The sequence below is a fragment of the Python bivittatus genome, unplaced genomic scaffold (assembly GCF_059951505.1).
Source record: "Python bivittatus isolate LINGU-HERP-01145 unplaced genomic scaffold, Pbiv_v1 ctg000480_np1212, whole genome shotgun sequence".
Taxonomy (NCBI): Eukaryota; Metazoa; Chordata; class Lepidosauria; order Squamata; family Pythonidae; genus Python; species Python bivittatus.
This window is the reverse complement of record NW_028277075.1, coordinates 50,134,287-50,157,442: the sequence shown is the minus strand read 5'-3', so window position 1 is coordinate 50,157,442 and position 23,156 is coordinate 50,134,287. Positions and strand designations below refer to the sequence as shown.

The 23,156-nt window shown below is 39.4% G+C and overlaps 1 protein-coding gene across 1 annotated transcript; it reads right to left on the bottom strand.

Annotated features, from left to right (window-relative positions):
* Window positions 1-4,134: 4,134 nt before the first annotated feature.
* On the bottom strand, window positions 4,135-22,056 carry RCN1 (reticulocalbin 1). Its single transcript, XM_007425504.4, has 6 exons — window positions 21,500-22,056; window positions 15,586-15,779; window positions 13,891-14,069; window positions 12,338-12,398; window positions 8,506-8,705; window positions 4,135-7,061 (listed from the first exon to the last, which is right to left on the bottom strand). Exons 1-6 carry the CDS (start codon window positions 21,736-21,738, stop codon window positions 6,954-6,956), a joined length of 981 nt encoding a protein of 326 aa, XP_007425566.2. The 5' UTR covers window positions 21,739-22,056; the 3' UTR covers window positions 4,135-6,953.
* Window positions 22,057-23,156: the final 1,100 nt, after the last annotated feature.

Below are 23,156 nucleotides of genomic sequence, written 5' to 3'. Positions count from 1 at the left end.
GGGATGTCTCTCATTACCCCTTGGTGAGGTCCCCCTCCAGTACGTACCATCTAATAAACACTGCAGTGAAGCCTTGATTATTTTGCATTTGAGTCCTGCGTTTTGATTCCACAGATGCACCACATTTAGTTTTAACGTGACTAATGGTGTTGAAATCTTCATTGACGATTGGCAAACAACAGGTGCAAGTGAAGAAATAAATGTAACTATTATTATTGAGTTACATTTATTATAGCTGCCCACTCCCATAGACTCCCATAGACCCCTTCCCTTCATTTACTGCTTAGCACTGTGCAGCATCATCATGAGGAAATGGTTCCAGGGTGAATGAGTGAGAGAAAAGTCTAGAGTCTTCTCAGATTGTATTTAAATGGTAGCACATGAGACTGAATGCTGAATATAGCAATTATCTGGCTAAGAGTAGAGGTTCATGAGATCAACTTTCCTTTTCCTCCCTGCTCCCCATATTAGGAAGGCAGTTGTGTTTCACTAATAATTGCTATTTTCCTTTTTTCTTTCTCCCCTTTGCCTAAAGACCATTCTCACATATATCCAAGTGGCTTCCCAGCAAAATATTACCTTTCTATTTCAATATACTGTATGTTTGGCTTCTTTTAAATTCTGTTTGTTCAATGCATTAAGAAGACTTGTGTTCATGTTTTGAATCTATATCTAATTCTAGGTACTGTAGCTGAGCTGGTGTATCCTCTGTGGTTCCTCTGGCATTCATTTATGAGGGTGAATCAATATCTGGAGGGATGTATCATCCCAATCTGATTAATATGAATTACATTACTCCCACATTCCACTGGGCCTATTACAGTATCTTTATAAAACAAGGCTACATTGTGATAAGAGAAAAATTGGATAGAGATAATTTTGTTTTTTAAAAATGAAAATGTACTATAAAAATGGAAAATTTAAAACTTTTTCTACTCTCCACATAATACTTGGGATCACCCAGACTGATTTGCAACAGATAGGGAACAGATGACCCCCCCACCCCACCAAAAAAATCACTTGTACCACTAGAATTCATAATGGGTTTTATTTTGGACAAGCTTTTTAAAAATATAATTTTATGTTATTATTTTTATCCAGAAAGGATCTGTTAATGGATGTTGGTATAATGGCTAAGTGAAATTTCTTGTATTCTCGACAACATGACACTGAATATAACTGCTAGGGAACAATGGCATAGGAGTGCCACATTTTAAAGGAAACTGATCTAACTCTCATCTTCTGGGATACTATGCAAATCAGACATAGCCATCCCTCAGTTTGTGTATGTTTCCCAGGCTGCTGTATTACATCACAGCTGCAAAGCAATATAAAATAGGGTAAGTATGCACAAAATGTGTATTTGATGATAAAAGCTATACAGAAATATATGGTTTGGGAAAATGTTTTTTTTAAAAAATGCCAAGTGTGTTCATACATATGTGTAGTGCTATATGGGTGCATTATGGGCTGTTTTCAGAATGCTTTGTACTTCTTTGGGGTGTGCACTGCCCGGTGCTGTACAAGCATAGATTAAGCTGATACAAATTGGAAATAAACTGATCTGGACAAGATAGACTTGGGGCCAGTTAGCTTCTTATATTCCTATGCTGATATATTAGGACATAATGTCAGGCAATTCTCAGAATTGCTCAAGAGAAGCCATGCCAGTTAGGGTTTACTTTCTCATCCTAGATAATGTAGCATTGTATCTTACCATCAGTGATTGTTCTGGTTGAATTAGGGTTACCAGACATCCAGCAAAAGGAGGACATGTTCTCCTTTTTGTCCTCAGGTCCTCCGCCTGGCAGGCATAGCCTTAAGGTCAAATATTGGTTTATGTTTCTGTTCTCACTGATACATCTCGCTATGCTAATTCTGTCTGTAATATGTGAAATGACAAAACATTTAGCCTTTTGTTATTGAAATAAAAGACCAGAACACAGAGTTTCCAGCAGCCAACACTCAGATAAGCAGGGATTAACACCAAGCAAACAATCAAGCAGAAAACAATACCCTAATCAAGGAACTACCAAGGAGAAAACCACACCCCCACCAACACTGGCAGGGCAAGCTACTGTATATAAACAGGGAGCAGACCCTACACTCACTCGCACTGATGATGTTACCTAGTTCAGTAATGAAACAACTGCAAGCAAACAACCAAGTGCAGAGAGCACCAAGGACTCCAGATGTTACTATGTCTTATCTATAACTGTAACATGAGGTTAAAGATAATCAAATGAGAAATTCAAGGTTTTATGAAAATGCTTTAAGATATAGCATCTACGGATTAAAAAGAGCCCTAGAACAACTAACTATTGGCCTTTCTTTGAACATTTTATTTGCCGTCCTCTCATTTCATTATAGTTCTGGAGACCTTACAATGAACAGCCCAAAATCATTCATATAAAAATATCCCTCAAGAAATATAAAACACCAAAAACTTAACAATACTAAGGCTTTAGCTCCTACATGGTAATAAAGGATGGAGTTGTTTCAGTTCCAGTGGCAACTTATAATATGAGCTCCCATTGCAGAGAAAGCAGAGATAACCACTAATATCAACCACAATTAAGTGTCCCAAAGAATGTAGAGCAGACTAACACAGGAAGATGTTGTTCCGTAAGTCACCTTGGGATTAAGCTTTATTATTTATTATTTATTGGGCTTTATACACCATTGTAAACATTTTAAGAAGGCAACATTTTCTGAACATTTTCAGAGGGCAACTGGCAACCAATGAAGTTCTTCAAGGTGAGGATTATGTGGGACTACTCACCTACCCATGCGGCAACTTTCTGGGCAAACTGCAATTTCTAGACTATCTTCAAGGGTCTGCCCCACAGAACCTATTACAACAATCCAGACTTGAGATTACTAGCATGTGAGTCACTAAACCAAGATTCTCCTCCAGGTAGAGATATACCTGATTTATGACCAAAGTTCATAAAAGGACAAGCTGATCTTCAAGGGCAGTGCAAACTGGCATACCATATCTCCTAAGTAACAATTCTTATCCAAAGACTAGTGACTCTAGATGGGCCATGTGAAGTTACATCACAATATATATATCTAATTAACAGGGCCCAGCATACATGTTTGCATGAGCAAATACATTTGCATCTGCAGCAATTATGTCGGAAGCTTTATTCCACGCACACATTTTTCTTTGGGGTTTCAAGTAAGTGAACATAGGGCAAAAGTTCCAAATAAACTGTATGTTTACTTATTATCTGGGATCACAGTGAGTTCTGTCTCTCTCTTTATAAAGTTATGAACTTACTACCAATTTCAGTAAGAATAAGTTCAGCTTCTACAGTGCAAAGTATAAAGCATGGAGATAGTCCTTATATAAAATAATTAGAGCTGTATATGCAGTATTTTCCCTATCTTGTAAGACAAATACTATCTTGACTGGAAATTGCTGACAATTTAACTGAATAGTTAAATGGGACTTTAAGACAATGAATATCAGCCTCTTAGACCATTTGGTAAATCCTAATAACAAAAACTGCATGCGCACTAATTATTAAAAATGTTCTATGTACTGAAGAAAGAGGAGGTGTCCTTTGATGTGTCATGGCATTGCCATAATAAAGACATTTAGTTAATGGAAGATCTGTGTCACACCAGTGAGTACAGAGAAGCTGCAGGTAGAAAAAAACATTCATGAAGAAAAAATCTGCAGTAACTGATGAGAAAAGCACAAAATGGATTTCTGTACTGCTGGAATGAATCATGCAATTAATACTTTTTGTCATACTAAGAAGATAAATTATACTATATGACATTATATTATTACCATAACATTTTGTAGCATTTGTCATAATTGGGCTTGAACTATATTACCAAGACAAACATCTCTGGAACAGTCAAGCTCCATTAAAATCCCTTTTGATTGATTGATTGATTGATTGATTGATTATGCTTAGGCTTATCACCTAGCAAAGGTTTGATTTCATTAAATAGTGTTGAATTTAAGCCCAGCAGCCTTGGTCTCTTTTACAGTTACTTTTCCTGAACACATAGAAAAAGTATCCTGAAGTATTATCAAAATGTTTCAAGATTGCTGTAATTAGGATTTTTGTTCATTCCCTTTTTAACATGTTAAATATCACTTCAAGCTACTCATAAAAATTCAAAGATTTATTTAAGAGAGGAAATTTCATAGACTTTGTTGCATTTTTTTCCATTATTCTCTGGTTCCAAAACTTAATTTCCCCTCAATCCAATGTTCTTCAGATGTGTTGTGCCTACAGCTTCCAGAATTCCCAACCAGCATCATCAAAAGCTATGTTGTTTGGAAATTCCGAAAACTGAAACCTGGTATATCTGAAAATGAACAGCTTGGCATGGGCCAGAGGAGAATGTGCAAGGACAAAGGTAGTAGAAAGTTTCAATACGTGTATCCCGAACAATTCCTTCACCCTGGTAGTGCATCACATTGCATGAATGAACCATATAAGATCTTTACTGGTGCTTCCCCAAGAACGTCATGTAAACCACTCTTTAAATACTGTTTTAATGTCATATGCTGCATTTTTGTTGTCTGCCCACGGGGAGCCATAATCTGTGCTACATAGCATATCTGGGATGCAAAAATCTAGTAGACCACTAGTTGGCAGCAGAGATAAAGTCGGAACTCTTTCCAACAGCACTCCCAGATAAGTTATGCTTGGGGTTAGGATTTCCCCACGGAGATCCACACATTGTGGCTGGGCCTAGGAGCCATTCTTTTGTCTTTCAGCTAGTAAGGACAGTGCATTCACTTCCTGTTCCACAAAGGCAAACTGAGTCTGTGCCATTTTTTCTAAGTGACTTGGATCTTCTCCTCCACTCTCATTGCTAGAAAAGAGCAGTGCAACCCCACCTTTCCCATGCCTGACATGGATGGTGTACCCTCCCATAAGATGCCAACTGCCTTTTGAGAGAAGCTAGCTCAATCTTCCTTTGTCATTCATGCAGAATAAAAACTATTACTCCTATACAACAGCAGTAACTGACATGATGCACTGCAGGAACACATTTCTCCAAAATCATCTAGATTCACATAACATTAAGCCATGGTTCACTGATTAAACCACAATGCTTGGGTTCCTATATTATGCTAACCTATAATCCGTGGTTTGCATAACATGCTAAGACAGAATCAAATAAACCAAATTATAGCTTAGCACTGTGTGGGACCCAGACCATGATACTCCAATATTTCCCAGCCTAGTCCCTCCAGAGCTATTATGGCTGCAACTTCCATAAATTTCCAGCCAGTCTCTCCTCATGCTGGGGATAATAGGAGCTATAGTCTAAAGCATGTGGAGAATGTCAAGTAGGAAAAGGCTGTAATTTATCTTGTTGCAGCCTATAACTTGTATGTGGTGTTTCCCCATTCATATCAGATTGAATTTTGTCAGAAAATGAATTAAAGTATTACAGGAAAGGCAATTCAATATGAGCTGGTTTTTTCACAGGCAGCCACTAATTGTATTAGGAAAGAAAGTATCTAGAATGATGTCTTCTTAATCTCCACTTCTGAGATTTTTAAATTATATCAAAAACTGTTACACGTTTATTGTTCTGGTCCATAAAGGCAAAAATGCAATTATACATGGAAAAGCTTGTATGCAGCATGAAATACAGTAAGTTAATAGGTGACAGCAAAAATCTAAAAGTGGTACATTTCCCCCCATGTACGTGTGCATACACGCACACACAACAGCACCAACAAAAACATTCACAGGGTCCCACACTAAGATAGCTGCTTGTGCTCAAGCCCTGTCTGATGGCAAGTATTCAGGGGAATGTGTACCAATTCTCCTTCCCTGTGGTACCCCTGCCTTTCGTATTATTCAGTACTATTACGCTCGCCTGTAAGGAGGAAATGAAGATGGAAAATGAGCACCTTTTCTGATGTTAGAATTTTCAAAATGGAACACAGACATACATCCCATAAATTACATCTTAGAACAGTGGAGGGCAATCTGGTGCCTTTCAGATGTTTTAACACTGCACCTCCCATCACATTCAGCAGTAGGGTCAAGCATTCCAACAGCACCATAATGCCTGTCCCCATCTTAGAAAAAGAATGTAGAAAGAGTAAAGTAACATATATATTTTCTTCTTTATGAAAATACCGGAGCTTGTTGAAAATACCCCAATCCAGACATTCTCATTAGTCTGGAAGGGAATCAGTACTGGGAGATGTCTCCTTTGCAACAACCCTCAGAAATGACAGGGCTGATCATCTGCCAGCTGTCAAGAGCATTGTGGGTTATATAACCATCTGTGATGAGGTCTTGGTTCTGAATAGAGACCTACAACTGAAATCCTGAGCAATGCATTTTTATGATACTATACTTCATGTAATGTAGCCTTATATGATGCGTCTACCACTTCATTATACATGAGATTAAAACATTTGAAAACATTCTGACATCAAACAAATCCCTACATGGCAGGGATGAAAGCCAAGCTTTTCACCTACCATTGGCCATGTTGACTGGGGATGAGTTGCACCCCAACACAACTAGTAGACTCCACATTCTTTGAAATACGGGGCTTGAATGTACCATGAAAGAGCACTGAATTAGTCAACCCTCCATACACAGTATGATGTAGTACATGTTAGGAAGATGGGAGGCTGTTTGTCTTACTGTGTTTCACTAGTTAAACCTCACTGATTTTAGTGATAAATCCAAGTTTACATATTTAGGATTGAAGTGAAAGTGTGTCAAGCTATAAATGGAAAGTGCACGCCCCAAGTTACAATGAATTCATTAAAATATGCATTTAGAAGAAGTGGCATCTGTGACATTCAATGGTATTAACAGAATTGCTTTTTGTTAGAAAGTATATACTGGTGCAAAATTAATTTGCCATAATGACCAGAGTTATTCTGATCACTATAGGCGACTCAGACACAAGTCTCTGATACACTTGCTTTTCAAAGAACATCATAGCTCATCATGGTTCTTTGTGAGGTCTTCTCCATAATTTGTAGCCTGACTTCCAACAAACATGTTCCAATTATCTAGAATCTCTTCTTTGGTTAACTTCTGATCCTGCAAGGAGAAAAAAATAGCTATTTAAAAAAATTGCTACAAACTCTTAGCCTCTAATTAGACAGCTTTAGTGTATATCTAAAAATAACACACACACACACGACTATTCAAAAATCTTAAGCTGCAGACAGAAGTGCAACAAAACCAATAGTAGCACTCTTTATGTTTAATCAAAGTGTTCCTTTTCATTAAATACTTTAGTTTGTTTCCATTACGAAAGTTCTGCCTGCATAATCCAGCTGTCCTGAGACTTGATTCTATTCTGCTAATTTTGTAGGTATTTCTGGGCAGAAGTACTCTCCTCTGCAACCTGAAAATGGCCCAAGGATTCAACAGAAGAGATTCAGGAGGATCAATAAGAAGAGGATCTTCTTAGGAAGGGCCCTGCACACAGCTCTTTTCCATCCTAGTTAATTTTGCCTCTTTGTTTTAAAAATCTGGGCCCTGTCATAAGATCTTGAATTGGTATTCATTCATACCTGTATATAAATCCCTTTATTTCTGAGGCTTATACAGTATGTGAGCCTCAATGCTTTAGGCCAAATAAAAATAACCATGCACAAGAAGGAATATCATCAGGCTCTGTATAGCCTTTGTGTGCAAAAGTACCAGAACAATTGGGAAAATATACTACTGGTGTGAAAAAAAAAATGTAAACCTTGCTTCCTTGTTTCAAAGAAGCTTGAAAACACTTCCATCTGAAGTGGTAGTTGAGGGTAGAGGTACACTCTGGCAGCAGAAAATCCTACCCAGCTGAAGTGTACCAGCAGGAATCTCCATGCTATAATAAGAAAAGGCCAAAATATGATGCTCCAGAAGGAAATATGAGCTGGGCCTGGCTGATCATCCATAACCACTGATAATTCATTGGAATCTTATCTGCACAGACTTTGTTATAAATGCAGACTTGGGTTCTTCCACTATTCTGAACTGTGGTTTTACCTCATAGAATACTATGCATACAAGAGGACACATCAATCTCTGAATCAGAATGTTAAAAACTCTCATTAGATTCACAATTTTAAACTTTTTTATTGTCATACTTTTTTCATGCATCTTCTAAAAGATTTGTTGTTGTTCAGTCGTTAAGTCCTGTCCGACTCTTCGTGACCCCATGAACCATATCGCGCCAGGCCTTCCTGTCCTTCACAGCCTCCCTGAGTTTGCTCAATTTCATGTTCATTGCTTCAGTGATGCTATCTAACCATCTCATCCTCTGCCGTCCCCTTCTCCTTTTGCCTTCAATCTTTCCCAGCATCAGGGTCTTTTCCAAAGAGTCCTCTCTTCTCATTAGGTGACCAAAGTAGTTAATGGCATTAAGGTTCTCATTCATATGATCAATTTTTTATAAATATCTTACCAGAATTACTAAGTCTTGACTTTTGGTTGGGCAAAATAGAATCAAACCAATAAATAACATGACTTCTGTGAGAAAACCAAATACCTTATCTACATCTGATTCATAGACTAGATGCCTTGCTTCAGCTTGTGCATGATCATAATCTTCTGGGAGAATCCAATGTCGAATCTCCTCTTTATCCATCTTCCCATCCTTGTTTAGATCTCGAAAGTCTGCAAACTGTTCACGTTCTGTTACCACCCAATCTGGTTCAGGTCCCCCATCTTCATGTGCAAACATATCAGCTGGAAACAAGAATTAGTAGCACATTTCAAACTCAGATTTTGCTTCTCAGATACTAGAGAAAAGATGTATCCTATGTTTATTTATTTACTGTATTTCTATACTGCCATATTTCTCAATGATTCATCACAGTATACAAAATCAAAACACATTACAATCACTCAAAATATCAATATGAAAAGCTAACCAATAAAACCATATCTTAACAATAAACTTCCAACTAATATAAATAGATGCTTATATAAACAGGTGGCCATTGATTAAAATGAAAGAGATGTAGAATAAAATGAGATTGTTGTTAGGCTAAAGATAATTTCAGGCTTTTTTTTTTTAATGTTCCCCTTTCCTTCCCTCTCCCGGTATTCCAAGACCCACTGAATCCAAGCTTTGAAAAACAGAGTTATTCACAGGAAAAAAATAATACCCTTCAAAAGAAAGAAAAACACCAGTCAGTCTGATCTTGATGAGTTGGGGACAGTAAGTTCATAGAAACCAACATTAATAAAGAAAATAACGCTAGGTTGGAAAATCATATGAATTCAAGACCAATGTAGACAACTTATGGTAAAGGCATTAGAAGTGGACCAATTGCTTCCCCCAACCATGGAATGGCACCCCCCGACACAGCTTTCCTAACCCTAACCCTTTCCTTTTCCCATGGTTTGGTGCTACATCTGCATCAACACTGATTGTGGTTTACAGAAGGCAGATGTAGCTCCTAAGCTAGGAGAAAATTTGTTTTAAATTTGGTTACAAAAACTTCTGCTAGGATCAGATAGGAGAGATGGGGGTGGGGGTGGGGGAGGGACTTCAGTGTAATGATTCTCAGAATCTGTTTTGCATATGCTCTTATATTATTTGCGTGGTAGCTTCACACTCCTTTTATCATCATGCAGCATTCAGCTGCTCTTCGGTTGATAATGTAATTGCTGCTTGAAGGACAACCCAGCCAGTCCATGTATATGCTTAAATATCTCACATATTCTATAAATCACATTTCTTCTGATTTGCTCTTTGCTGCTCTGATCTATAATCATGTCTATGGCTAATAAAAAAGTGGGCTTCATCTTATTTAAGTCATAGATAATATGCAAGAGGCCAGGCTAATAAGGGAAAAGTGTCATTTAATATGTAATTTTAAATATATTTGTTTAGAGACAATTTCTTCCATACAGTATATTAGAAAATGAAATAATTCTCCAACTGCTAGATAAATTCACCTAATGAAGACAGCTAAAATGCATGGGGAATTACCTTTTAAATTATAATTGCACCTTAAGAACCTTACTTCTTTCCCATCATCACCATGACCACATCATTTGTGAATTGTTTCACAACATTGTCAAGACATCCTAGAACAAAATGGGAACAAATGCCCCAGCCAAAGAGACCTAAAAATACAAAATTACTTTGCTAATACATTATCTATCCATCATGGAACACCCACAATTAAAACTGTTATTCTACTACAGTGAATAAGAACAGCTTTTATCCATTGATAAAACTGATCCTTTTCCATTTCCATACTGTTGATGTGATACAAATAGCTTGCATTTGTATTCAATGGTCCAGCAAATTAATAAAAAGTTATGGGGGCTTGTAAGCTTTGTTGACTTGCAGGTAATGGTTAACTAAGGGGAAGCAGCAGGTGGCAGCACTTAGCTGACCTGGATAAAAGCTAAGCAGAACTGCTTCTGATTAGTACTTGGATGGGAGACCAACAGGACATCCCAGGGCTATAATTTAGGCTGAGATTTCAAAAAAGATCCCAGAGGAAGGCAATGGAAAAGCACTTCCACATTGTTGTCAGTGAGTATATGGCTATTAAACCTGAACTCCCTAGAGGGAGTTTTAGTTTGTTTTTTATTTTATTTCATTTTAAAAAAATGTATTCCATTATCTGAAAAACATGTAAATATAGGCAACTCCTTCTCTCCCCACTTTTTAATACCTGAGGAAGGATGAATAATGTGAATTGCCTATATTGCATATTATATTCTGTGCATGCTGGAAGAAGGAAGCCTGTGTCCAATTCTCCCCCAATTAACAACTGCATCACTCATATGTCTATATCTATGGCTGTCTTTTATGGAAGAGACACCCAGCTTCCCAGGGACATTGGCAGGGCATAGTCAAGATAGTGGCCCCAGCTGTGATTACAGCACCACCCATTTTATGTGTGTTGCACATAAAAAACAGGTGGAGCTGTGATTGTGCTGTCATGGCTGCCATCTTGATGTTTTTCCACCACACCCTATGGACAGCCTTCCTGCTTCCCAAATATGATAAGATTCTATCCTCTGTTCTCGCCACCTCTTCAAAACTATCTATTTATATTTCTACTTTGGCTTATGCTACTGAAACCGTATTTCCTGTGCTACTTCTGTAGAGTTGTTCATAAGCCTTGGTGTTGCTTTATCTCATTACTTCTTGTCTGATGGGAAACAACTTTTTTTTAACAAAATAGAAGGGAGAACATTGGTGCTGTCTCTCACCTACTGACTATCTTCTAAGACTAGAAAAGATGGAAGACTCACAAGTTTTTCTACATTCCCTGTTACAATCCAACCACTCTGTTTTATGCTACCTTCAAGAGTCTGGATAGAAAAACAGCCCAGAGCAACACTGCATTTTGTTTCTGCCAGCCAAAGTCTCTGTGGATAACATCAGAATCAAAGAAGCTGAAGGAACAGAAAGGCACTAGGAAATTTAGAGAAACAACCATAGGCTATGTGGAACTTAATGGCCTTTAGTGAGGCTTTAGAAAATATCAGTTCATAGGAAGTACTTCTTAATTCACTTTCCTTTTCATTTCTTGGTACTGAGCACTAAGCACTCCAAAGAGGAGCCAACGTTGCTTTGGAAAACTTGGAGCACTTTGGAACACTTGGAAATCAGTAAGGGCATATTTTGTAATTATCCATTCAGAACATTCCTCTCTTGAAAGGTAGGACTGGCCCAGCCTTTTCTCTTCAGGCACAGATGTTTGGTTTTTTGTTTTCACTGAAAGCATGAAACTGAAGGTTTAAACAAGGGAACTAGTCCAAGGCTATACAAAGAGCTTAGAGGCTGAGATGGGATCAGATTTGGATTTCCCTAGCCACTGCAACCAAAAAGCTCTCCTTTGTGTATTTTTTTTTTCAAACTAAAAATGAAAAAGAAAACCCAAACGCCCATCTTCCTTCTTCAAAGGTATACTTTTTAAATTTATCTCTGAGTTACCTAATAAGTAAGGGGATGGTAGCAATCTTTCCCCTAAACTGATAATAGGGAGTCAACAGTCTCATGCCGCCATTCCTATCAAGTGTGTTTATCACACTTCTGAGTTGAACAAATGTCGATGTGTGATTAACAACGACATCCGAGCTCTTCGACTGATTTCCAAATTCTACAGATATTAAGTGCATGATTTGGGGCTTTTATTCATGAAAATTCTTTATAAGTATTAGGTTTGCATCTAAATATTAGGTAGATTCTAAGGAAAAAACATGACTGGTACCCAGTACTTACAGTCAGAATGTGCAGTCTCACTAACAATCTATCTGCAGTGTCTAACTGGGGAGAAGACTGCCCAAACTGGCCATAAGAAACCATATTTATAAGAAATAGTAGAATTCTCCATGCCATGACATACCAATGTATTCATCCTGATCCACAAAACCATCTTCATTTTTGTCTATGTCCTCCAGTGTTTCCTGTCACAGTAAGGGGGAAAAAGCTGTCAGTACAAAGATGCCTGGGTTTTTCTGCAAACTGCTTATAAATCTTTCATTTTCAGCTGTCCTTTTACATCAGCATCTCCCAACCTGAAGCCCTCCAACAGTCTTAGACTTCCATAATCTTCAGCCAGCTTGGCCTACTGAGTGCTTGCCAGGAATTATGAGAGCTGACATGTAAAATATTTGGAAAGGAACAGTCTGGGAAAGGCTCCTTTACACTAAGAGCAGTACAGGCTTTTTTTATATAACTCATACAATAAAAATACATACTTTTATATTATCTAAATATTTCTCCCGAGCATGCATGCAAGATATGTTTTACCTTTAGGCATAGGAATTGGCTATAGGGGCTTCTGTAATACTTCTCTGGAGATATCATATATATGAAAATATCTAAACTTTCAAAGGCTACTTAGTAAATTAAACATCTAAACAATTAAAAGAGAAAGGTCATTAGTAAACCAGTGTGATCAATGTTAACCTTGTAATATTCCAAGTCAGGAATAGCAAACACAGTTTGTAAGCTCAGAAAGAACAGCAGGTCTGTGGTTCGGTACGTACTGCAGGAAAATCTTAAGCCCAAATCTCAATATCTCCAGGTAAAAGGACTGGAAACTAGAAACTTTTGGAAGCTATAGCCAACTCTTGGGGCGGGGGAGGGAGAGGGGGCATCAGGCTGGAGAAAGCTGGTCTCGACAGCTCTGAGTTAGGTTAATGGTTAGACTGTGCCTGGTTTGACATCACACATTGGTGTGGTTTACTTGATTCTGATTTAATATAGAGTGTAAACCAGCCAACTGTTTAACCATGATTTATTGAATAAATTACAAATGATGACTTAACATATGTGAATCAAGCCATGATAAGGCAGCTTCCTATGTTTCTTGTAAAGTACATTTGTGCCAATATCAAGCAGCCACACCTTGTTCTCTGCAGCTAATTTTAAGGATCATGACGGTAGCCCAGCTTCTTAGTATTGAAGCAACAACAGGCCTGTAATATATCAAAGAAAGAAGGCAGAAGGGGTTGGCCATTGATAAGTGTAGGCAAAACGCAATGTTCAGATCGTTCTGACTTTCAGTGGATGCTACTTTAAAAGCAGTAACGCAAGCATTTTTTCTCTCAGCGTTGTTGCTTTAGTATGTGATAAAATCAAGGTTTTGTTGAATACTTCAACAAGACAACATTCATGGCAAAACTGGTCCATGTATACAACTCTATTTGCCACCTTACTACTAAACAATCTTCAGATGTAATTAATCGGCGTGTAAGAGGGATCACCAGAGTTAGGAAGAGAGGTTACTTTTCAGCAGCCAGAGGCAAATTTCTAAAGCAGCTTTCCTTCTGGTTGAAAAGGACAGCAACTACTGTCTGGGAAACCTTGTTTTGAAAGATGAGGAAGCCAGTTTTCAAACTGATTTAATAAAGAGAAACCCAAAAGAATGAAGGTGGCTTTGCCATGGCTTACTAGGACAACAATGTCTTTCATATGCTCAAACTCCTCCGGGTGAAGGAAAGCAGTGAATTCCTCACGAGTTGCTTCTGAATCACCATCCAGATCAGCTCGTTTGAATCTTCTTTCATCTCTAGGCAGCATTTTCTTAAAATTGTGTTGTTCAATGGCATCTTGAAATTCTGTGGAATGATCTAGAGAATCAGAATAATTAGAATAAGATGAACCAAACTAAAATTGCAGGAATAACTAACACCAGAGTGTTACCCAGGAATGACATGCAAGAATACTGCACATTATCCTAAATCCTTCCTACATAAGAAGTCCATCCAGTATAATATTCTGTCTGTGGGAATTCCTCCACTAGATCCTTGAACCTAGTGTTGTGCATACACACACACACACACACAATCTATGTTTGAGTTCATCTTCAAACAAATAAAAATGTAATTCTTCCCTTAGCCCACAGTAAAAACCACCTGAATGCTAACACAGCATTTTGTATTTACTGGAGAGGTGCTTTGACAGAACTACATACCTGCCTCCCTTTCCCATCCTCTCATATACTATCATATGTTGCTCCAGCTGCTAATTTCCATATACTCAAAACAGAAGAAAAGTATTTTAAGAGGATTTAATTACTATTTTATCTCTCAAAACAATGGTATTATGAAAACAGCCCAAGCAGTCCTTTTTCTTTTACACCCAAAAGCATTTGGGCCTTGACATATACACCTTATGCACAGGAGTCTTTACTACATTATAACAATGTACACTGAGCTATCAAGCTGGCCAGAAAACTGGCATGCTTGAATAAGCACCTGTAGACAGAAACAAAGGATATGGGAATGATACACCCGCCCTCCTTTAATGGCACCCACGTCCTCCGGAACTTAAAACTGCATCCAAAGTTCCATTTAGTGCTTCATTTACATTTAGATTAAATTGACAAATGCATTTTGTTTTCTCTGTATTCCTTTCTTACCTGTACATCTTGCCTGCCTATATTTACAAAAAAGCAGATTTCTGTTTTCTTGCAATTTAATCTTGAATGCATCAAAGACAGATATGAATAACCTACAGCCTGCTGTAGCCCTTGGCTTAATTTCAACTGGTGTTTAATATACACAAGGCTGGCTTTCATGTAGAGAAAGTATGTGCGTTTGTTTTGGACAAATTCTGAATTAAAGCAGAATTAAATACTTCAAAGAGGTTTGGACATCTTTTCCTCCAAAACCTCAGATGTTCTTTGGAGTTCAAGTACTCTCAGATGTATTTTGCATCAAATTCATCATAAAAAGAAAATACCAAATGGGGTAGGTAGGATCTAGGTTTGAACTAAGCTGTTGTTTTCTACCAGGAAATACTTTACTAAATACTTTACTTCCAGTCATACTGTTCTGGAAAAGAACCAAAAAGGAATATACCCCATAAGCTTCTTAGAAAGAAGACTAGAATTCAAAATTGCTCATGACTGCGTTTTGCCTGTGTGACTTTTTTACTCCAATCTTTTCCTAAAGTCCAAGAGCTTAATTCACTCTTGCTGTTGTTCACGTATATTTCCTGAGCATTAGCTAGTTATTAGGTTAATCTTTCATCCACCCACCATTTATTCGGGCTCTAGTTGCATCTGATTTAGCTTCAGTGTTAAACAATTATGGCTGATAAATGTAAACCAATGCTGCTGAATTATGTCTAGAATTTTCTCACCTAAGTAGTAGCCATAAGTTGCTTGTTTGTATTCTTCCCATGAAATTTTATTGTCTTTATTGAGATCATAATCCTTCCAAACTTTAGCCACATTTTCAAAGATGTAACGTTTCTGTACTCTTTTAATCCAGTTTTTCAGTTCTTCCGTTGTGACAAAACCATCTTTATTATCATCGATCCGATCAACAATTTTGCTGAGATAAGGGAAAAAGTAAGCATATTATTAGAGTCTTGGTAAATATTCTTCAGAGTTTACATTACTATCCATATAATCCTAGTTAATTGTTCTACATTTGTCATGCCTTATACAATTATATTTGCTTAAAATGAATCTTCTGAATGGAAACTACTGTGGTCCCTTTCTAAAGATGACATAATGCATATGACCTCTGCTGGTCAGCACTGCTGTTAGCACCAACAATATCTTCATGGATTTCTACCCTCCAAAATATATACAAACATTCAAATCAGTATCTGGATTATAGCAAAACACACTTGAGCAGTCTATCCTACCCTTTATCGTGGTCTTTCCAACCTGGTATCTTCTAAGTATGCTAGATTACTATTCCCATCTGCTGCCATCATGCTAGGAAGGTTTCTCTAACCACTGATACCACAATTATGAATATACGTTAGATGGAACAGATTTTCCACACTTGCAGAAAAGTATACCGTGTACTCATATCAGTCAGTAGGTAGAAAGAAACCACAGAAAACATAATTTAGGAGGTCAAAATTTATTCTTCATAGAAGTGCAATGAACATACCTCCATAAGGAGAAGCTTAGTTCCACATTTACAGAAAGTCTTATGTGGGAAGATAAAAACCAAAGGGATTACAACACTCGGAGACATAGGCATCCATAACAAGCCATGTTGATGTCAAAATGACAAGGCATGCATTATGCTGTCATCACACAAATGTTGCAAATATGTACGTGCATCCCAAAGTCTGACACGAATATGCAAGTCGCAGCATTTATATGGTGTTTGACATGTGATCTTGTGTTTCCCTTTTTGCCCCTGCAGACTCCTATGTCTGGAGGAAAGAACATAAGATACAAAGACAAAAGGAAAAAGAAGGGGAAAACAGGGAATAAAATAAGAGCAAACAGTGCAGTAACTCATCTCAGAAAGCTCTTCCATGCTTCCATCATGATAGCCAAAAAGAAACTGAAGTGATTAAGTAGGACCTGGACTTTTGGGCATGTGGGTTGAAAAGGAAACAGATTTTCACCAAAAATGTGGCTTTAGAAAGTTTCCTACAAGGCCGAGAACAGACACAGAACCCACAGATGGCCATATAGTTACAGGTAAACAACCTGCTATTCTCTGCTTATGTAACAAAATGGCACCACTCACAAAGTGTAGTCAGCCCCAAGATGTGTAAATCTTCTTCAATTTATCCTGATTTTCCCTGATTCCTGCCACCAGAGTAGTCATCTCCTCTTTTTTCCCACTAAGATAGAAAACAGCCATCTAATAGGTTTGATACTTAGTTTATTAACAGGCTGTATTGCAGCTAAAAATGCAGCAGTTCAAGTATCTAGGAAATTACCACTAGGGCCATCAGAGTAGGGATTTTTTGGAAGACCCCAGTGCTAACCTATCTCCACTTCAGCATCATCTGCTTCTTCAAGTATACCACCAGATTTTTATTTTTAAGCTGTGGAAATCCAACTGCAGAATGTATCTCTTTGGGAATTTATTAATATTTGATATGCTGATATCCTTCCATTCCTCTAGGAGTTCAAAGACAGCGTGCACAGCCTTCTCTCCTGCACTTTTTCTCCACCACAACAAACCTGTGAGCTAAGTTGGCTGAAAAAAGAGAAGAGGTCCAAAATCACTGAGCAAGCTTCCAGTCTGAATCCAAAACTTTAACCACTCTACCACACTGTCTTATCCAGCTGATCTGAGATCAACATTATTAGCTGTTTGGAGAAATCTTTTCCCTGCCTTTTTTTTTTACCTCCACATCCTATGATTGTGTTTTGTAAAAGCTGCATTATTGCGACCAACCCTGCAATCTATTTTTGAGGAAGGGTCACATTATAAGCAAATGACATTTCACAGTCACTGTCTCCACCCCTCTCCTTTCTTGATCTTTCTCCCCATTTCATTGTGCCTTTCCTTCCAACTGTCTGTCTGATCAGACAGCAGCAGCAGAAGAACTGGAGATACATGCAAGAGATCCTTGTTCTCTAGAAATAGTCCCTTGTGTCTTCTCCAAGAAAACCTACGTGGCACTTTAAGCCACTCCTCAGGCAGTGATGGGGAAAAAAAAGGAGAGAAGAGGAATAGAGTGACAGCAGAGAAAAAGGCCAAGTGTTAACCCTACAGGAATCACTGAATTTATAGGGATTTGACCATCTAGCATATTTAAGAAGTACCCATCACATTTCTTTTTCACACACACGTACACATAATACTTAGCCAACTTTTGTGGAGTATTGTTTAAACAAAATAAAATGCCAAAATAAATGTTCACAGAGAACCAATACATTTAAACAATGCTATGACAGGTTCCAACCCCCTCCCCATACACAGAAGGATATGGAGAGGAAAAGAGGATATACATTGGAAATGAGATTTATATCTGGATTACAGACTGCATTCAGAGGCTCCTATGACCCAAAGTTTCTTAATACACAAGTGACATCCTGATTTAACATATCATTTGGAGAGAGTGTCCATTACTCCTCTTTATAGGTTAAACTGTAGTATGAAAATGATATTACAGTATATAAATGATGCAGATTCTTCATTTGCACCAATTTATATCATTTGCATTGATTTATGCCATTATTCAGATATAACAAGAATGTTGCCCATTGCATCAAGGTCCACTAAACTGAGGTTTGACTTTCCATACACAGCATTAAATGTCAGGGGCAAACTTTCTAGCCTAGTCTTCTCCTTAAAACCTAGTTGTGCGTGTCTTGCAAGCATGGGCCCGTGGGCTTTTCATCTGGAAACATCAGCACTTGTCACAGCAAACAACTTAACTAGATACAGTCTTCCACTAATTAGGATTCTAAGATTGGACAAGAAGTAGTTATTGGTAATAGCAAAAAATTACTGATACAGGTTTCAAGCAAATGAAATGCAAGTAGAATAACATGTTAAAATGTTATGAAGACATTCTGTGGAGCTTATGAAAACTAATATTACGGGTAGCCAGTGAAGACAGACAATCAGTCAGTATGTTGACCAGTGCTTGTGAAATCTCTTTCAAGGGACAGCAATGTTCTCCAAAACTTGTAAGCACTAGTTAACATGCTGTATTTGTCATAAGGAGCCAGTAACTCAAGTTACTCCCCAAGCCTTCATGATATACAGCACATATTCCTGTATGTAATAACAAGCAGTCTAAAGTAGAATTCTAGAATTGGCCGAATGGATGTAGAATCCTTCCCATAATGAAGAGCTCTGGCTGACAGGGAAGATGGAATATATGAAGGCTCACTGAATGCCTGTTAGGGTTTGTCTCTTAGCTATAGCAAGATATAGAAGAAGAGCAGTGTTTTATTCCAGCTTTAAGTCTAGGGCAGAAAAGGAAAACAAGCCTCTCCTCTGAACATATCAGTGCTGGAGGCAGAGCAGAAGATTGCTTTGCTGCTGTATTCAGCAGGCACTGTGATTACTCTTCAAGCTAGCATCCCGTCTCCACACCTCTGCCATGCCCTTCCACCTCAGAATAAAGATACTTTGCTCTGCACCAAAAAAAAAAAAAAGGCATCCAGAGCTTAGAATGCTCCTTAGATGCCCTCCAGAAGACCAACTCTTCTGCCACCTGCCTCCAGGTCCAGGCCAGCAGGGATGCAAATCTTATCAGCCTGCTCTATACCATGTGGATGCTCTGAACTCAGAGCACTCACCAACCATAGTAGGAATCTCAGACTGAAGAGGGAAGACAGAAATCAGCTGATTCACCTTCACCTGTAAGTCTGGCCTATCTCACTCACCTGATGGCAAAGATCCAGCAAAATTACCAAAGCCTGGGCACAGCTACAGGGGCAACTATTTGTGTTGAAGTCTAAATTGGCTCCATCAAAAGGGGTAGCCCTACCAGCACTGTCCTGGCCCACATCCTAGGTGGGTGTCACCAAAACATGCAGGTACTGACACAACTGCCTGGACCATCCCACACACATATATTCTATTCATTTACACGCACTTGCTTCTCCTCTCCCCATCTTAGAAATTAGGCTTTAAAGGGCCCTCCATTGATATCAATGAAAGCTCTTTTCAAGGTGGCAATTTTGCAAGAGAGGGGTTACAACCTTGGGAAGGAAAGGCCTTCTCTCGCCTCAGCAACAATGCCTCCTTGAAGAACCCTCCCACAAAGCAAAGTTTCCACTGACTTCAACTGCTGACAGCGGTCTCCTCAGCCAACAGCAAAGATGCCCAAATGACACCCGTGCAATGATGTTCATCAAGCAAATGCCACAAAGACATACTTGCACTAGGACACCTAAGGAAGCACACCAGCTACAGCATTTGCATAACGTCACCATGCAGGTGTTGACATTTGCGCCCTCCCCCAAATGCTGATGTAATAAGAGCTTTTCCCATTCCAGGTCTGGGGAGGGCAGATGGGATAAAAAGCTGGGCAAGGAAACTTAGGCTATATGGGAAGCCTCCATAGACTGCATTTTGCCCAGAAAAATATAGTTCTCCCTGCTCACTACAGACAGAAAGGTCAAGTTTATCCCAAAGTGAAGCCAGGTGCAAAGCAAGAGATATATTTGCCTCACTTATGCAGAGTTTAAATTCAGAGAACAATATTCCGGTTCATGTTTAGCCGTGGCAAATCACAGGGTAATCTTGCATTGACCTCTCTGTTTCTCTAGTCAAGAATTCAGCAGATTTGTCGTGAAGATAAATTGGGAAGGATAAACATGAGTTTCTTGGAGAAAAGAGTAATAGATAAATGGGATACAGGTGAACTTGGGTCTGACTTCCTCCCACCTGTGATATCCTTTAGTGAGCAAACTGTTCACACACTGTTATGGTGTCCACTGTTTCTATTAATTTTCAGTTCACCAGAGTCTCCCTTTAAAACTTTTGATCTTTCAACTTGTTCCTTAAAGTCCAAAGCCACTGAAATGTTTTCTGCCGGTTTCTACCAATTACTAAGTTTTTTTTAAGAGTCAGACTTGCCCATTCACATCCAGTCTGCCACAACTTGAGCTGGAAGTGAGACACACCTGATCAGATTTGATTTTTGTACTCTTTTCACCCAACCCATCCCCCCCAGAAAACAGTAGGTTTTGCACTACAACGTCTGTAGTCCCACTTTGTAAACTTAACCCCCCTCCCCACAATTACGTATCTGCCAAGATGGCATGTCTTGTCATGCACTGGGTGCATCTCTCATCCATGAAAGGCTCTGTTGTTTCTGCTGCAAGAAATGAAGGAAGTTGCCCCTCTAGAAGTTTAAAAAAGAAAGGAAACCTTTCCCACAACAAGCAAAACTCCTCATGACTTTTCATTTAAATGAGCTGATCCTGGACTTTAATCTCCTACATAAAACGCGAATATACTGTACTGTATGACCCAAGAATGACACTAAGTTTCCCATTCGCGGCGTCGATAGGAACTTCCCCTCCGCCACGTTACCAAGGCACCATCGCAAGAATTTCTTTTTCTTCGCCTGGCGGAGCTAACTTTCGCTAACCGCGCGTTTATCGGGGAAGGGGAAATACTATTACAGCACGACGTAACTTGACAGGAAAGTGGCCAAACTCCGTCGGCGTGCAACATGCAACTGTTTCACTGTATCTACTGGGAGAGGGAATCATCTAAATCACCCTTTCCATCATCATCATCATCATCGTCATCACCGTCGTGCCCCGGGGCACGAGGGACCTTTTTGCCTGCCAGCTTCGGTAAAATAAGGACGGTCTTACCCCAACCGTTCCTTGCTTTCCTCCGGGCTGAGCTGATCGAAAGTCTTGGCATCTTCCTTGCCCAGAAAGGCCTCGTGGTCATACTGGAAGCTCTGGTTATCTTCGTGCTGCCGGTCGCTGAGTTCGGTGTCGGGATGAACGCCTCTTTCCTTTCTGAAAGTGGGGACGCCGAAGGACCTGCTGATGCAACATACTAGCACCAGCCCTACCGTGAGAGAGCGAGTTTTCCCCAGGTTCATGGTTTCTTCCGCGCCAAGTGCGGTTTGCCTCCGAAGAAACTTTCTACTCTGCAATACACGTCGGGATAGGACGACCTTTACTTTGTAGAATCTAACATGTGTCTTTGCTTGGGCTGCCTCCCAGTCCAGCAGACCTCGCCGCTCTCTCGCCACACGCTCATAAAAGACTCAACGTGGGGTCGCCCCGTTTCTCCAGCCCCCCATTATACAACACCGGTCCGGTTGCAAAAGTCTCTCTTTACAGACGCCTATGAATGGCCTAATTTGGACGGGTGATCGGAATCCCCCTTCTAGCCACTCAGCAACGCGGTTGCAAACGGGTGAAGTTCTGCGCGGTTCAATACTACGCCTTATGCGATTGGACTGGAGGAGATGTCTCGCTGTAGGTGGAGCCGCCCGACCGCCACGTTTGCAAGGCGGCTCCAGTTTCTCCCGAGGACCAATTGCGAAACTCAGTGGGAGGAGGCGAGCTGAGCGTGGAAGAGGTTCCAGCGGGAAAGCTCCCAACGCCAACGTGGTGGGGATTTGTGACTGTGTTTCTTTCCCCGGAAGAAACGCTGTAGAGTTATGTGGCCTGATCCCAGGCACGTCCACTTGGGAAGCCGTTCAGCTGGAGGTGTTTTGTTCCTCGGTCGCTTCTTGAGTGTTCGTACCTGGATGGACATCATTCCACCGGGACTGCCTGTCAGCGACTCTTTGAGTTCTTGTAAACTCATGGTTGTGTCATCAGACATAGTATCTAACCACCTTGTCTTCTGCTGAGCTCTTTTTCAGCCACTTTGAGTAGCCTAAGCATTGGCACCAGAGGCTCCTCCGATGACTCTTGCCTTCACAGTCTCTGTCCAAAGATTTCAGCTTTAGCTTCATTATTAGTTCTTTCACTGAGCAGCTGGGTTCACTTCACCTAGTACTGACTGATTTCTTCTGATGGGTGAAGAGTTCAGTGGAGTTGGGCAGCTGATAAATTCAAATAAATAAATATTCTCAGCCATTTTATCCAACACCTCAGTTCAAAGATATGCTCCTTTACTGGGGCTTTCATAACCATGTTACAAATGGAAAAAGCATGGCCCTAACAGTACATATGGTCATTGCCAGTGTCATGTCTCTGATATTTTCTCTAGATCTGTCATAGTCTATCTCCCAAGTAACCAGTGTCACTGTTTCAAGACTCTTTTGAGCTTAGGAAGATAACATCTGTTAGTACTTCAACTTCTCTGCTTATTGGGCTGGCATTACCTGTTAGCTTAATCTTTGGGGGGGGGGATCTTTAATACTGAGCAGCAGACAAGTTTTTGCAGTCTTTAATTTCAGCTTCAGCAAGAGATTCCTTATGTTTCTCACTTCTAGCTGACAAATGGAATCATCAGCATAACAGAAGCAGTTGGTGTTTCTCCCAGCAATTTTAATTCCAAGTT

What these genes read in the sequence shown, in the direction of transcription:
- RCN1 (XM_007425504.4), bottom strand. Translation starts at nt 21,738, where the DNA reads ATGAACCTGGGGAAAACTCGCTCTCTCACGGTAGGGCTGGTGCTAGTA. An exon ending in GAAAGCAAGGAACGGTTGGG is followed by an intron (nt 15,780 to 21,499) that starts GTAAGACCGTCC and finishes CCCTTATCTCAG; the next exon opens with CAAAATTGTTGATCGGATCG. An exon ending in TGAAAGACATTGTTGTCCTA is followed by an intron (nt 12,399 to 13,890) that starts GTAAGCCATGGC and finishes TTACTGTGACAG; the next exon opens with GAAACACTGGAGGACATAGA.